At 48.4% G+C, this 13088-nt stretch overlaps 1 protein-coding gene across 1 annotated transcript in view; it reads left to right on the top strand.

Annotated features, from left to right (window-relative positions):
* The first annotated feature begins 574 nt into the window (after nt 1-574).
* Nucleotides 575-13088, top strand: part of LRMDA (leucine rich melanocyte differentiation associated) — a 1082484-nt gene continuing 1069970 nt past the window's right edge. Inside the window, exons 1-2 of the mRNA XM_024740463.1 lie at nt 575-1069; nt 6963-7063. Coding sequence (XP_024596231.1) covers nt 1040-1069; nt 6963-7063 — 131 coding nt within the window. The 5' untranslated portion in view covers nt 575-1039. The remainder of the gene's footprint in view (nt 1070-6962; nt 7064-13088) is intronic.

Below are 13088 nucleotides of genomic sequence, written 5' to 3'. Positions count from 1 at the left end.
GGGCTGCCTCTCAGCTGCAATAAGGGATGGCTGATAATGTGACATTGAATTGGATTCTGGTGATAGCTTTGTGCATCCTGGTGCTGGAGGTATGAAGGCAAAAGTACAGAGAAAATTAGGGTCCTTTCAGTTGAGAACAGGCATGAGCTTCCATTTACCCATCCCCTGGGCCTAACTTCACCCAGACAGGAGGCAGCAGGGGCTACCCCTCACTTCCAAATGAGGCAAAGCTGTGTGTGGGGAGCTGACCCCATGGACGACTTCCAGCCTCACATTTAACATTTCCCTGTGAGAAGAGAGAATAAGGGATGCCTGAAATTTGGGGACATCATTCAGCACTTCTTCCCAGGGCGTATTCCTGTCAAGTGGGGTGCTATTAGCTGAGCCAGTGGTTTATTTATAGAAAAATTCAATTCCCTCCTCCCCATGCAAATGGGAACTCCACCCCATCAGGTGTCCTTTCAATCTCTCAACTGCCCTCTTCCCTTCAGAGTTGGGGACAGGAGTTCCCAATATGCCCCTCCTCCCTGCAGTTGAGGACAGTTATGTAATCCGGATTGTGAAATGGAGGACAGTCCTGGCTCTCCACACGCCCCTGGCTAACGGCTGCGATGGGGAGCCCGTGATGGGAGACCTCCCTGCTTCTCCATCCCCCAGTGCGCCCCTACCAACGCGCCAGGGCTCTGGGCATGAGATGGGGCTGCTATTCCCGTTGCCCTGACCCTTCCTGAGCCGTAGAGTCCGGGGGCGGGGCACGGGGAAGCCCGGCGGTCTCGCCAGTGAGTCGGGCGCGGGCGCTGTGGGCACCTGTTACGGCGCGCAGGGCGCTGAATGAGGCTCACCTGCTCGAGGCCCGGCCCAGCGCTGGCGGCGGGCGCACAGCTGAGCCGAGGTTCAGACGCCCGGCCCGCGCCTCGGGCTTCCGCCGGGTCAGCTGACCACCCAGTGCGGAACTAATAGCCACCCCGAGCTGCCCGCCGCCGCCGCCGCGCTTCTGCTCCGCGCTCCGCACTCGGTACAGCGCGTCCGCCCCGTCGCCATGGCTGGGCTTGTGGTCAGTGGAGTTCAAGTAAGTATGCTGGGGCCACCCCGCCCCCGCCTCGGCACATTTGGTCGGGCGAGGGAGCCCTGGGGCGAGCGGCGTCCCGAGGTTAGACGGGGCTCCCTGCCTCACTGCAGGGGGCTGCGTCGGCAGGTGGGGAGTGGCTCCATGCCCAGGCCTACCCGAGTTTGGTGAGCACGGGCTCGGTTTTGCGCCTGGCACACCTCCTGGATGGGAGGAGGGGGGAGGCCCCCAGGTCGCCAGGGTCCCCTCCAGCCCCAGCGCTCACTGACCAGGGGCCAGCCCGCGGAGCTCTCCATCAGGCCGAGTGGGTAGTACGCACAGCCCACGGTACTTTCCCGGGCCCACAAAAAAAGTTTTCTTTCATAACCAGAAGAAAAAAAAAAAGAACCTTGGTTAAAGAAACGTTTTAATATATTTGTCTGTACACCAGTGCAGTTGTAGAATATAAATTGTAGCTATGGGTTTTTATTTTCCCCCCGCTACCCCTCGGAGGAAGGAATCTATGAAAGACAGTGAAAATCGTGATGCATCCCTGCAGGCGCTGGGTTGGGGGTTCTGCTGCAGACTTGCTCCGGCTTCTGACCATAGGCCCCTAATCAGAGGTGGGTAGAAGGCTACAGTTCTACAGTTTTATTTTGGTCCTGATTTCTTTAACAGGCGTCCATGGGAAATGGCAACACTCCAGTTTCAACCCGAGGTGATAGACATCCAGCTTTACTTGCTGTCAGCCCTGTAGTGAAGCCTTAGGTGGTGTTAGTCATTGCTGGAGGGATGGACTCAGCCATTATGGGGACCAGGTGCCTTTTATTTGTTGGAGAAGCCAGGTGTCCCTTTTAAACTCTGATTAAGCCAGCCCTCCTCCTTCCCACCTTTCCCTGCACACCCTAGAGAAATGGTTCTGAGGTGTTGAGGCTCTCCCCTTGGATTGCCTAAGGCATGTACTGTAGGCAGAATTAGATTTTGAGGTTACTTTTGGTCTAAGGGAATGTTTCCCCTTCTCAGAGTTCAGAAGGGAGCAGACCAGGGAGGTACCAGCCTGGGAAGGAGGTTAAAATGATGCATCTTATTTAGCAGGCAGGGAAAAGGGGTTTTCTGGGAGTTAACAAGGCTGCTGGGGGAAGGGCTGGAGGAGAGGACCTCTGCCCAAGCAGGGTCCCTGACCCACCAGAACCTAGGTCTCTGCATTTCAGACCCAGGGTTCTCTGGGTGTAGCTTCTTGCAGCTTCATGGAAGACTTGGCAGTGGGGCTGCGCCTTCCTGTGCCTCCCTTTCCCTTTTTCTTCCCCTGTTTCCCAAACTTGATTTTTTTTTTTTTGCGCCCCTTGATTTTAGCACATCCCAAACTGCCCAAGGACATTCACTGACCTGTGGGTGAGGCATTTTGGGCCCTTGGGGACAGTTCTAAACAGATGGAGCTGCCAGGGAAGGAGCGGAGCAGGCAGGTTGGGGAAAATGCTGTTGGGTCATTAGTGTGCCGTATTCTAAACCTCCTAGATCAGTGAATCTGAGTGGTGGCCTTGGGGTTAGGGTCTTTTTAGCATTCTCCCTCTTGCAGCCATTATAAGATACAGCACCTTGGGCTTCCCTGGTGGTGCAGTGGTTGAGAGTCCGCCTGCCGATGCAGGGGACACAGGTTCGTGCCCCGGTCCGGGAGGATCCCACAGGCCGCAGAGCAGCTGGGCCCCTGAGCCATGGCCACTACTGAGCCTGCACGTCCAGAGCCTGTGCTCCGCAACGGGAGAGGCCACAACAGTGAGAGGCCCGCGTACCGCAAAAAAAAAAAAAAAAGATATAGCACCTTGAATGTGTATTACATGGTACTTCTCAAACGTGGGATCCTTATAAAGGGGGGGGGGAACCCCACTTGTTGTGAAGTCCACAGTATTACTGTTTTTATTACAATATTGCTTAAGTATACAAACATAAGACCAGATAGAACTTTTTCTAAGTTCGTATTTAGAGACTTATAAGCCCCAAATAAAGGGATGGCTTAAGTGTAGAGATGAAAACCGTAACACCCGTAAAATTAAACAATTTAATGAGATGGATGATGTTCTGCTGAAACTCGGTCACTGCTTTCAGTGCTGCTGTAGGCTGACGGCCATCACCCTGGGTTTGAGGAGTTGCACAGACCTGTAACACCACACACTCGGGGATGAGGTGGTCCTCCCTACACGTTTCTCTGTAAAAATCTTTTAACATGGATCTGACTCCATTTGGTCTTCTTTTGGCTTGAATGCATCATTTATATTCAGTACGAAAGCCTCAATCTTCCTTTTCCACTAGCTTAGGATAATTAAAGTAGGGGCATTAATACAACTGCAGGTATAAATGCAAACTTGAAATTTGGGTACTGAAATCTCATACCCGAAAGACATTGGAATAAGAAACCCCTGCCACAGGAATATTGGTCTGATTCAATAACTATTTACCCAGTGGCCACTAGGTGCCCAGGACAGGGCTGTGTACTTTAAATATGTCAACTTATCCTATTCCTCAGTTTTAACTTACAGGGTAATATGTGACTCATGGGGCTGTTTAATCAGGGTTGACTAGTTAAGAGCCAGGTGGTAAGCTTTTAATAAATGTTAGTAGTTACATTATTCTTAACACCTTTGGAGGTGGTTCGTGTTTAACTAGTTTATAGAAGAGGAACAGACTCCATGAGATTGTGACCCATCCAAGATAATACCGCTAGTAAGTAGGAGCACAGGGACCCAAATTCATGCCCAGAGCTGTTTCTACTCTCACAGAGCTTCCAGTACTGTGAACTTAAGAATCCCTCACCCCTGGGTGGGGGCAGGCATCCTAAAATAATCTCCTCTCAGTCTGACTACTACGGAAAAGTTCAGGAGCCAGACCATCCCAACTGCAAAGAGAGACCCTCAGTGTTCTGCAGTTTGGTAATTTTCTGCAGCTTCTGCTCAGAGGAGCTGGCTGTATGAACATCTGCGTATCCCACCAAGACATTCTTATTTTTCCGTCTGGTGTTCCTCACTGTAAGGGTCTTGAACTTGATTATGTTTTCATTTCCCTGATAATGGTGTCCTTTTCTGCTGTAATTCCACGCAGGGTAGAAGTCTTGGGGTGCATGTTACATAAGGTAGGCAAACTAAAAGTACGAAACTTTGTTCTTCAGTTCACTCAACATCAAGAGAATTGACTAAATGCAATGACTTCTCACTTTGGATGGGCTCTTCTGTGCCATTTAAGATCTCTTAAGCTCTGTATCCCTTCTCTTGTTTGCTGAAGATGCAAACTATTTTTGACCTGGCTCTTCTGGCTTCCTGTTTTATGTTAGGTGGTCCCATGCTCCAGAAAGTTTCCTGACATCCTGAGAGGTCATGTCTTCCACTCAGGAGCACTTCTTGAATAAGTTTCTCCTCTCATTATGAGTGTTGGTTGCAGTGCCTGGCAGTGACTGCTTGCTGCTTTGAAGCCTTTTCCAGCCAATTTGGACCCTTCAACATGGTTGACTTAACTCACATCTCAGAAAGCTTCCAGTTTACCGTGAGGGTGGTCTAAGCATGCAGATGGCTTATCAAGTTGGTTTTCTTACAAAATTTTGGAGACATGGTCCTCATCTCTGTGGAATAGGAGCAAGTTGTGCTTTGTTTAGTTCTCTGGGGATATTGCGCTGTTAAGACCATGGAATAAAACAAGCTGATGGAATCCTTGTTAGACATGTTGTGAATGATCCGAATGCTTCATGGTGATAGCTGTCCTTGGTGTTTGTTTGCTCTGAAGTGGAATCCTACAGGAGCAAAAGGGGAGCAAATGTCCCTCTTTCCCCAGGCTCTGACACTCTTCTGGGGCCTTCCACACGGTGTCATGAGGTAGCTCTAGACCTTTCAGCTAGGAAGACTCATTTTGAAGCCGAAACTTGATGATAGATGCACCACTGGATTTTGTTGATGAAGAAAATCCACATCCACGTGTGGATATTTAAGAATTCCGTGGCCTGCATGTTGGAAGTCCTTATTCCTGGTGCAAGATGTGGTCCAGGCTCTATCATTAAGAAAGATATGTTATAGTGGGCAGGCCTCTGGAGTCTGTTTCCCTGTATAAAACGAGGGGTTTTGATTGAGTCCCTACTAAACTTAGCCCTTGATGACCCTATGAGGAAAGAACTCAGTTCCTACATTGAAAGCTCAGCCTCTGCTTCATATATAGCAGAGGTCTTGAATGATTTTGATGTGTACAAGATGGTGGTGCATTTTGGGTGAAAGGGATGGGTCTTCAGGTGAGCACCTTGGGCCTTGGGACCAATGTGAACATATAATACAGAAGAAGCTGCCGATGGAGTAGACATTTGAGTGATGGAAATCCCTAGATTCTCCAGTCTCTCCTTAGTGTATAACTTCCATCTCTGCTTGGAAGCAGAACTTAATTTGTTACACAAGGAGTTCTGAAGAAAGATGGGTCTCGTGTAGAAAGGGGAGAGGGTATCATATTGAACTTACAGCTCTTTAGTTTCTAGCCTGTATCTTCCTAAGTCAAAATAATTTTATTGGAGTCAGCTATTTTTCTGTCCCTTATCCCCACTTGGTCTCCTCCAGGAATAAAGTTACCGAAGGAGAGTGAATACACGATGTTGTATCGTCAACGATTGGCCCCCATTGGATAGGACAGGGTTGAGAGATGACCTGAAAAATTGAGGGTGCTAGGGTGCAGCGTGACTTGTATTAGATTGAGCCACATGAAAGTACTGTTGTGTAGTTCTACAATGATCGAAATATTAGTAATTGATACAGTTTAACCCAGTACCTGAGGATGCAAGAAGGCCACCATATTCTTGTTCTCAATTAGGAATCATAACTTCCCCACCCCCCTGGACACCTCGCTCTAATTCCAAGACATCCTTGTCTGTATGTGTAGAAAAATGAGGGTTTGCAGGGGGAAAGGATCAAGGCTACAGCCACGAATTTCTGCCGAGCAATTGAAGGTAGGGTCCTTTAGTGGGAAAGCGTCATGTACTGTGACCCACTGGCCAACTGGTCACTGGTTTGTCTTACTGGTTTTGGAATTAGTTGCCAGTCCTTCCTGCAGTGTGCTATCTGTAAAAGTGAGTTTCAGAAACTCAGTGCTCGGAGCAGTGAGAAAGCCCTCTGACCTTGTCACAGCCAGAAGTTTTGGGATCAAATTTCAGTTCAGCCTCTTAATGTTTGGGCACACTCTAGGTAAATAATAATAATAATAATAAAATAAGTAAAAGAATGCCTGAGGGAGCAGCTCTGCAAGCAGAGTGGGGTTGATTGCCAAAGGATCCCTGGAGGACAGGGTCTTGGAAGCTCTGGCCACCCATCATTGCCCCATCGCCTTTGAGTCAGCTTCGTTCAGAGTGTGGAGGACATTTTATACACGGTGGAAATAGGATGGGATTGGCGGTCTGGGGAGGTTTTCTTGTCCAACCCTATTTGTTCCAGCACCCTGCAGGTTGGATGCTGGTACGCGCATCTGCTCTGTCTTTTATGAGGTGATGTGCATCGCAGGGTATTTGGGGGAGGGTGGGAGCAGAGGAGGGGAAGCAGGAGAGCCAGAGGGGCAGCTGTTGGGAAGGCCCCTGAGCAAGAGGCTGATTGCTGTGATTATACCAGCGTGCTCTGACGTTGGGGTTTTTTTGGGGACATCTGAATCAGGCCAATTTCAGTCCAGTTTCCATTGTGCTGGGATTAGTCTCCATCATGCTAAGTGTACCAGCAAAGGGGAGCTGTTGGCAGAGTCCCTGAAGCCCCCAAAGCTGATTTGATCAGGAAAACAGCCACACGTGGGGCTTCTCGTGTGTGAAGCGTGTGTTTCAAGTTGCGGAAGCAATCATCGGATCAGTGACGCAGGGTTGTGAGCAGCTGGGTGATTTCCGTTGGCCACAATTGTTTCTGTTCCATTTAATTTCCAGGTGTCCTACATAGGCCAGGACTGCAGAGAGATTCCAGAGCACCTCGGCAGGGACTGTGGACATTTTGCAAAGAGGCTTGATCTGAGCTTTAACCTTCTGAGGTATGTAACCTTCACAAGACACAGACCAGGCCTGGGAGGCCCAGTCCCCCTGGTAACGGCCTGCAGATAAAAGTCAGACATCCCAGCTCTGCATAGGGTACAGGGCTGTGAGACCTGTGGAACTGCACCGCGAAGGTTTGACTCTGCTTCACATGGTTCTCTGCTCCCCTCTTTGCGCCGGTGAAAAAGCAGCAAGCTTAGCATCTCACATGTGTCACGAGAGGGCCGTCAGCGTCACTTTGTTCTTTTAATTTCTCGCTGATGTCCGTGCAGACGAGTTAGACTACTCTTGGGGAGAAAGTGAGGTAGAACCAACAAGTGCTTTGGGGGTGTTGAGGAATGCTTTCCTGGATAACTCCATCGCCCAAAGATTTGCCAAATCCCAGGTAGAGTGTTTTTGTGTGATGGAGTCTTTGCCTTTTTATGAATTGGAACTTTAAATATTTGCAATGATGATTTCTCCCAGATGGTATTTCAAAGTAATTACAACACTGTTGGCATGGGGTAGGTGGGAGGGAAACTTGAACAACTGTTCCAAACTTGGCAGAGAAGGTAAGGGTGATCGTCTGTATTATTCCAATGGAGAAAACAGACAGTTGTTTCATTTCTTCCTAAAAGATTTTGAATTGCGACTGGCTTGGGGGCTTCGGGGAGGGAGCTAGGAGGTTCTTGGAAAGCAGGTATCAGTGGGACAAATGGGCAGGGATCTGGGTGGTGGCTTTTCCTAACGAGGTGGTTCCACACAGAGGTTTTTCCTAAGTGTCCCCTTTAGAGCCATGCTGTCCTGGGAAGGGAACAAACTGTCTTAAGGTGGAAGGAGAGGTGAAGAGCTGGAATCCCACCCCGGGGCTTCTGTACTTTCCTGCTTCCATGCTGCCGAGTGTCTTCTGAGTCGGGACACTTGGGAATTACGGATTCCAGAGAAGATGGACAAAATTCGGGGCTTTAAGGCACCAGAGGGTAGAGGGGAGTTGAAGCTAAGCCAGCAGAGCTTCTTGGGCTGGTGCTCAGGAACTCACAGATGAGATGCATGGTCTCCAGGGAAGGGGCGTCCAGGGAGTTGTGTTGCAAGTGAGTGGGTGCTGTGTGCTTTCTCTCCCTGATTCCCAAGGGGTTTGTGTGCTTCTGGAGAGATGTGGAAACTGAAAAGTTGCAAAGTAATAGAGTGATGAGAGGATGCCAACAAACACTGACTGTAAAGAAACAAAGGATGGTTTTTCGTCCCTACCCAAATTGGGGACAGAATACACAACCTGGACTGGACAGTGCCTGAGACACGGGCGCCCCTTGAATAGCTCCCCAGGACAGACTCAGGCAAAGCGTTCCTTGGGGCATCGGAAGGAGTTCTTCCCATGTGACCGGCCTCCAGGGGCTTGGGGCTCTGTGGCTCAGGGGGTGGCTGCTTTGCTACTGGGAGCCCGGACGTGGGTTTCAGGAGGCTGGGCCCTGTGAGGGAGTGCGTGTCAGCAATCACAGGTCATGGGACTGGGCTGCCAGTTCTGAGGAAACAGCCGTCTTTGTCATGCTCCGGGCCCTGCCTCCCTTTGGCAAAGAAGGGGCTGGAATCCTGGGAGGTGTGTGTGTGCCGAGCGAGCTTGGTGGCGAGAAGGGGCTCTTGGCTCTGAGGGGCTGGATCTAAAAGGATTTATCACAGGAAATGACGGGTCCTGGAGGCAGGAACATTTTGTGAGAAGGAGGTCGGTGGAATAAATTCAGAGGGAGAGGAGTTAAGATTTTTATTAATTTTTGTTGCTGTTGAGGAGATAGATTTCTGTAAGTGTTGAGTTTGAGGAGTGATCCCTTCTGGTTAGAAACCTGTTCTTACCCCTGTTGTGGTCAGTGTGTGGGTTATAGCTGCGTTGGGGCAGGGATGAAGTCTAATGGAAGGGTTTATATTAGGACTTACAAAGTCAGAAGGTGTTACAGACCACAGTGGAGAAAAGTAACCCTGGCTTGACATGGTTATGTTGGGATTGGCTCATCTTTGATGGTCTTATTAAGCTAACTCGGGGGCAAAGGGAGGTGGCACTATTTATCTTGGGTGTCAGAGGAAGATGCAACCTTACTCGGGCCCTGGTCTCTACCTCCAGCTGGATGAATATTCAAAGACGACTTAGATGCTTAACTAATTTCTCTTAAAAAAAAAATGGGGGAGGGGAGAGAAGGAGGAGAAGGGAAGAGGAAGATAATAAACTTACCTTCCAAATAGATGGGAATGTGACAGATGTCACTAGCCCACCAGGCTGCAGGGATCATCATACCCAAAGGAAATACTGTGAATCCCGATCCCACCTTCTGTAGAAGGTTTCTTCCCAGCCCTGCCTTACTATTTCCATGGAATTTGGGGGAGCATATCACCCTGTATTTGCTCTCCACCTGGATTCACCATAGCTCCCTGTTCTAACTTTCTCTGCTCTATCTGCTGTTCTCCCTGTTGGCAGCTTGTCTGGCCCCACTTGGGACACCCCCTTCATCTCTCTGAAGCCAAACACAGTGTTACCGTGTATTATGCCAGTTCAAAGTGTGCTGGGGGCAATAGGGTGGTAATTGTTGGACGCAGCAGGAGACACATTGGGGTAGCATTGTTCCTAGAAATCTTCTGGGTACCCCCTTGCCCTAGAGACCTTCTTCCTGGCGATTCCTCTCATTAGGATCAGGTCTCCTGCATGTGACCAGGTGCCCCTCTTTCTCAGCCACTTTCTCGGCTTTCCTATGTCACTTACCTTCTTTCCAGAGCTGCCCTCAGAAACACAAAATTCTTATTACTCTGTTATACTCAGAAGAATCACCCCTCCCCTCCTTTTTATAGAGCGTCTCTGCAGGCTTCCTTTTCTCATCCAAAGAGTCATTTCCGGGTATTGCCTTAAATGGATGAGAGCCACTAATACAAATTTTGCTAATCTCATAAATCACAGAATCAGCTGCAGTCTGTTTGTGCTTCAGAGTACAGCTTGGTTTTAGGCAAGGAGTTCTGTTTATTCATTTCAAAATATTTAATACGTTCACATGGCACAGTCTTTAGGAGGAACAAACATGCAGCCAGTGAAAAGAAAGTGTCCTTTACACGTAGGTCCTTTTGCCTCCTGGTTCCCATCTGCACTGCTAACTACTGGTAGTTGATTTCTGTCATCCTCCAGAGATATTCCATGCTTATACTAACATGAGAATTTCTCATGTGGCCAGATTTATATTCTTGCCAAGATGTTAGGTAAAACGGAGGCACCAGGCTTCAGTTAACCACTTGTGATAGGGTCATCCTTCTCTGTTGTCTATTAATTCATAGCCCATCATCGTTGTTAATTTCATTCATGAAAGTGATGTTTCTGCTGATGGTCTCTATGGCCACCTGTTCATGATGGAGGGGAGTGTGGTTATGGGTTTAAAAGCTCTGAACTTTTCTTTTTTTCTTTCTGTTACACCTTAGGGTCTTGTCTCCTGCGTTAACTATGGTGACTCCATCTCTACCTCAGTTGGGTTGTCCAGTAGTAAACTCTGCAGAAAGTCGTGGAAATTGAGACTGTCTTGCTTCTATGACTCTGTCCTGGAGGGAATTAAAGTCCCTGGGCGGTATGTTCTCTGTCGGGTTGGAAAGGGAAGCAAGACAAAAGGTCCAAATAAAATTTCTGGCTCCCTTAAAAGACTCGAACATTCCTTACCTGCTCTCTCAGTCCAGACCTCATTCTTCCTGTTATGATGAAAACCAGGTGAACTGCAATGACTGAACTGGGACCAGCTCTCTGGACATGATTCTCAGGTGTAGGGTCCTGCCATCCCCCCTTTAATGGGCATATTAGGTAGGAAACAGCCAAGAGGAGTGAAGTTTTGTCCCGTAAACTTAGATGCATTAATGATCAGGAATCCAATTAATTAATTAATTTATGGCTGTGTTGGGTCTTCGCCTCTGTGCAAGGGCCCTCTCCAGTTGCGGCAAGCGGGGGCCACCCCCCATCGCGGTGCGCGGGCCTCTCTTGTTGTGGAGCACAGGCTCCAGACGCGCAGGCCCAGCAACCGTGGCCCACGGGCCCAGTCTCTCCGCGGCACGTGGGATCCTCCCAGACCAGGGCCCGAACCCGCGTCCCCTGCATTGGCAGGCAGACTCTCAACCACTGCACCACCAGGGAAGCCCTAGATTTTATTTTTTGAAGACAGTCTTGTGAATGATGAAACCAACAATGATCAATTTAGAAATCTTGAAACACACCACCCAGGTACCACCCGGGAATCACCATTGTTAACATTTTATTGTCTTGGAGTCTTTCATAATGCCAAATATTTTTTAAATGATGCTGTTACTTACATTGTGTTGGAAGCATATTCCCATCTCAATAAATACTGCATTACAGTTTTTAATGGTTTCTTATTTCTTAATGTTGGACATTTAGATTGTTTCCAGATTTTTACTGTTATAAATATCTCTATTATAAATGGCCTTGTAATACTCATTGATGAATGTCTCTGATTAGTTGTTTGGGGCAAATTCCTGGAAATGGAATTGTCAGAGGGCCTTGATACAGATGGCAGGTTGCCTTAAAGAGAGGTTATACCGATTTCTGCTACCAGGAGTATTTGAATATCCATTGTCCCAAACTCTTACTTGAACTCGTTTTTGAGGTTTTCGTATTTTCCTTTACTTCTGTGATCAGTACAGAGAGTCCTCTGGTTCCTTGACTGAGCCAAAGAGATCTCGGTAATGAGTTGTTCCAGCTTTCATCTTCCTTCTCCCCTGACTGGGAAAGGGCAGTGTTCTCTCTGGTGGCCCGTTTCTCTCCCCCAAGGGCCTTGAGTGGGTTGGGTGGGTTGCCTGCGGAGCCTGTGAACACAGTGGGCAGAGCAGAGCTCCCGTGGCACACGGTGGTAAGCACGTCTGTGTCAATCTTGCAATAAAATTGAGAGGGCTTAATTGATCTATGGCAACAGGAAGCTTACGTTTTAAAAATCATTGGCAGTTGTATCTTACTTAGCATCACTCTGATAAATGTACTGGATGGGAGAATTGCTTAGGAGAAACTTCCTTAGGTGGGAGCTTGCTGCTTCTCTGGCTTTGTCCAGGATGACCGTGATGGGCTGGGGAGTTTGGGCAGCTCCAACAGAGAAAGGGTGGCTCTGTCCTCCCTGCCAGGGAATGAGGTGGACAACTGGTACGCTGTCAAATCTTCGAGGACGGACATACCACCATGTCTATGCCTGTTATTAATGCTGGACAAAACTGGGCCTGTTAGCTTGCTGCTCAGTTGGGAAAATGGGCAGTGTAATGAAAGGAGCCAAGGCTTTGGGGTTAGGCCGCCCTGGCTTGAAATCTTAGGACTGTCACTCACCAGTTGTTTAACTGGCCTTGGGCTAATTACAAAAATGCTGAGTGTGTAACTGTGTGTAAAGTGCCTAACAAATTACCTGGCACGTAATAGGTCTTGAGTAAGCAGAGCTATGGTTAGTGCTTAAACGTGGCGCTAGTGAGGCTAAAAGCCAACTCTTAGGGGCCCTCCATAGGGCCATTTCACTCTCTGGTCGTCATTGGGGTTCCTCACAAACATTCAAATTTCCTCTTTAAGCATATGGTATGTTTGCACATCTTTGCACCCTTTGGTATAACCAGTGGCAGAAACTTTAAGAGCCAGTGCGTGATTTGCCACTTTCTCTTCTGCTTACTATGATCATCAGTCTTGGGTTCTGAGCGTAAATGACCGGAACCCCTTGCTGACGTATGTTGGATATAGATTGTAAACGAGAAATTTGTGTTACAAGACGTGAGGTTATTTAATGCAGTGTAACCTAGCCTATTCTAACTGGTACAAATACCTTAGTTTTCCAACTGTCTGACATTGCATAGGCTAAAGCCCACTCACCTTGCTCACATTTTTTCATCTTTCCCGACTGGGAGCGTTCCTTTGTTCATATCACGGTTAGGAATGAGTAAGAGAGAACTCCCCGCCTAGATTCTTAGGAGAACAGCTGGAAGGGCATGTTCTGTTGGTGTTGGGTCTTCATCAAACCGTTTCTTTGCAGTCAGGGGCCTTGTTCATACTTG

This window comes from Neophocaena asiaeorientalis, unplaced genomic scaffold (genome assembly GCF_003031525.2).
Source record: "Neophocaena asiaeorientalis asiaeorientalis breed wild unplaced genomic scaffold, Neophocaena_asiaeorientalis_V1.1 scaffold484, whole genome shotgun sequence".
In the NCBI taxonomy this organism is placed as follows: Eukaryota; Metazoa; Chordata; class Mammalia; order Artiodactyla; family Phocoenidae; genus Neophocaena; species Neophocaena asiaeorientalis.
This window is presented reverse-complemented; position numbering and strand designations above follow the sequence as displayed.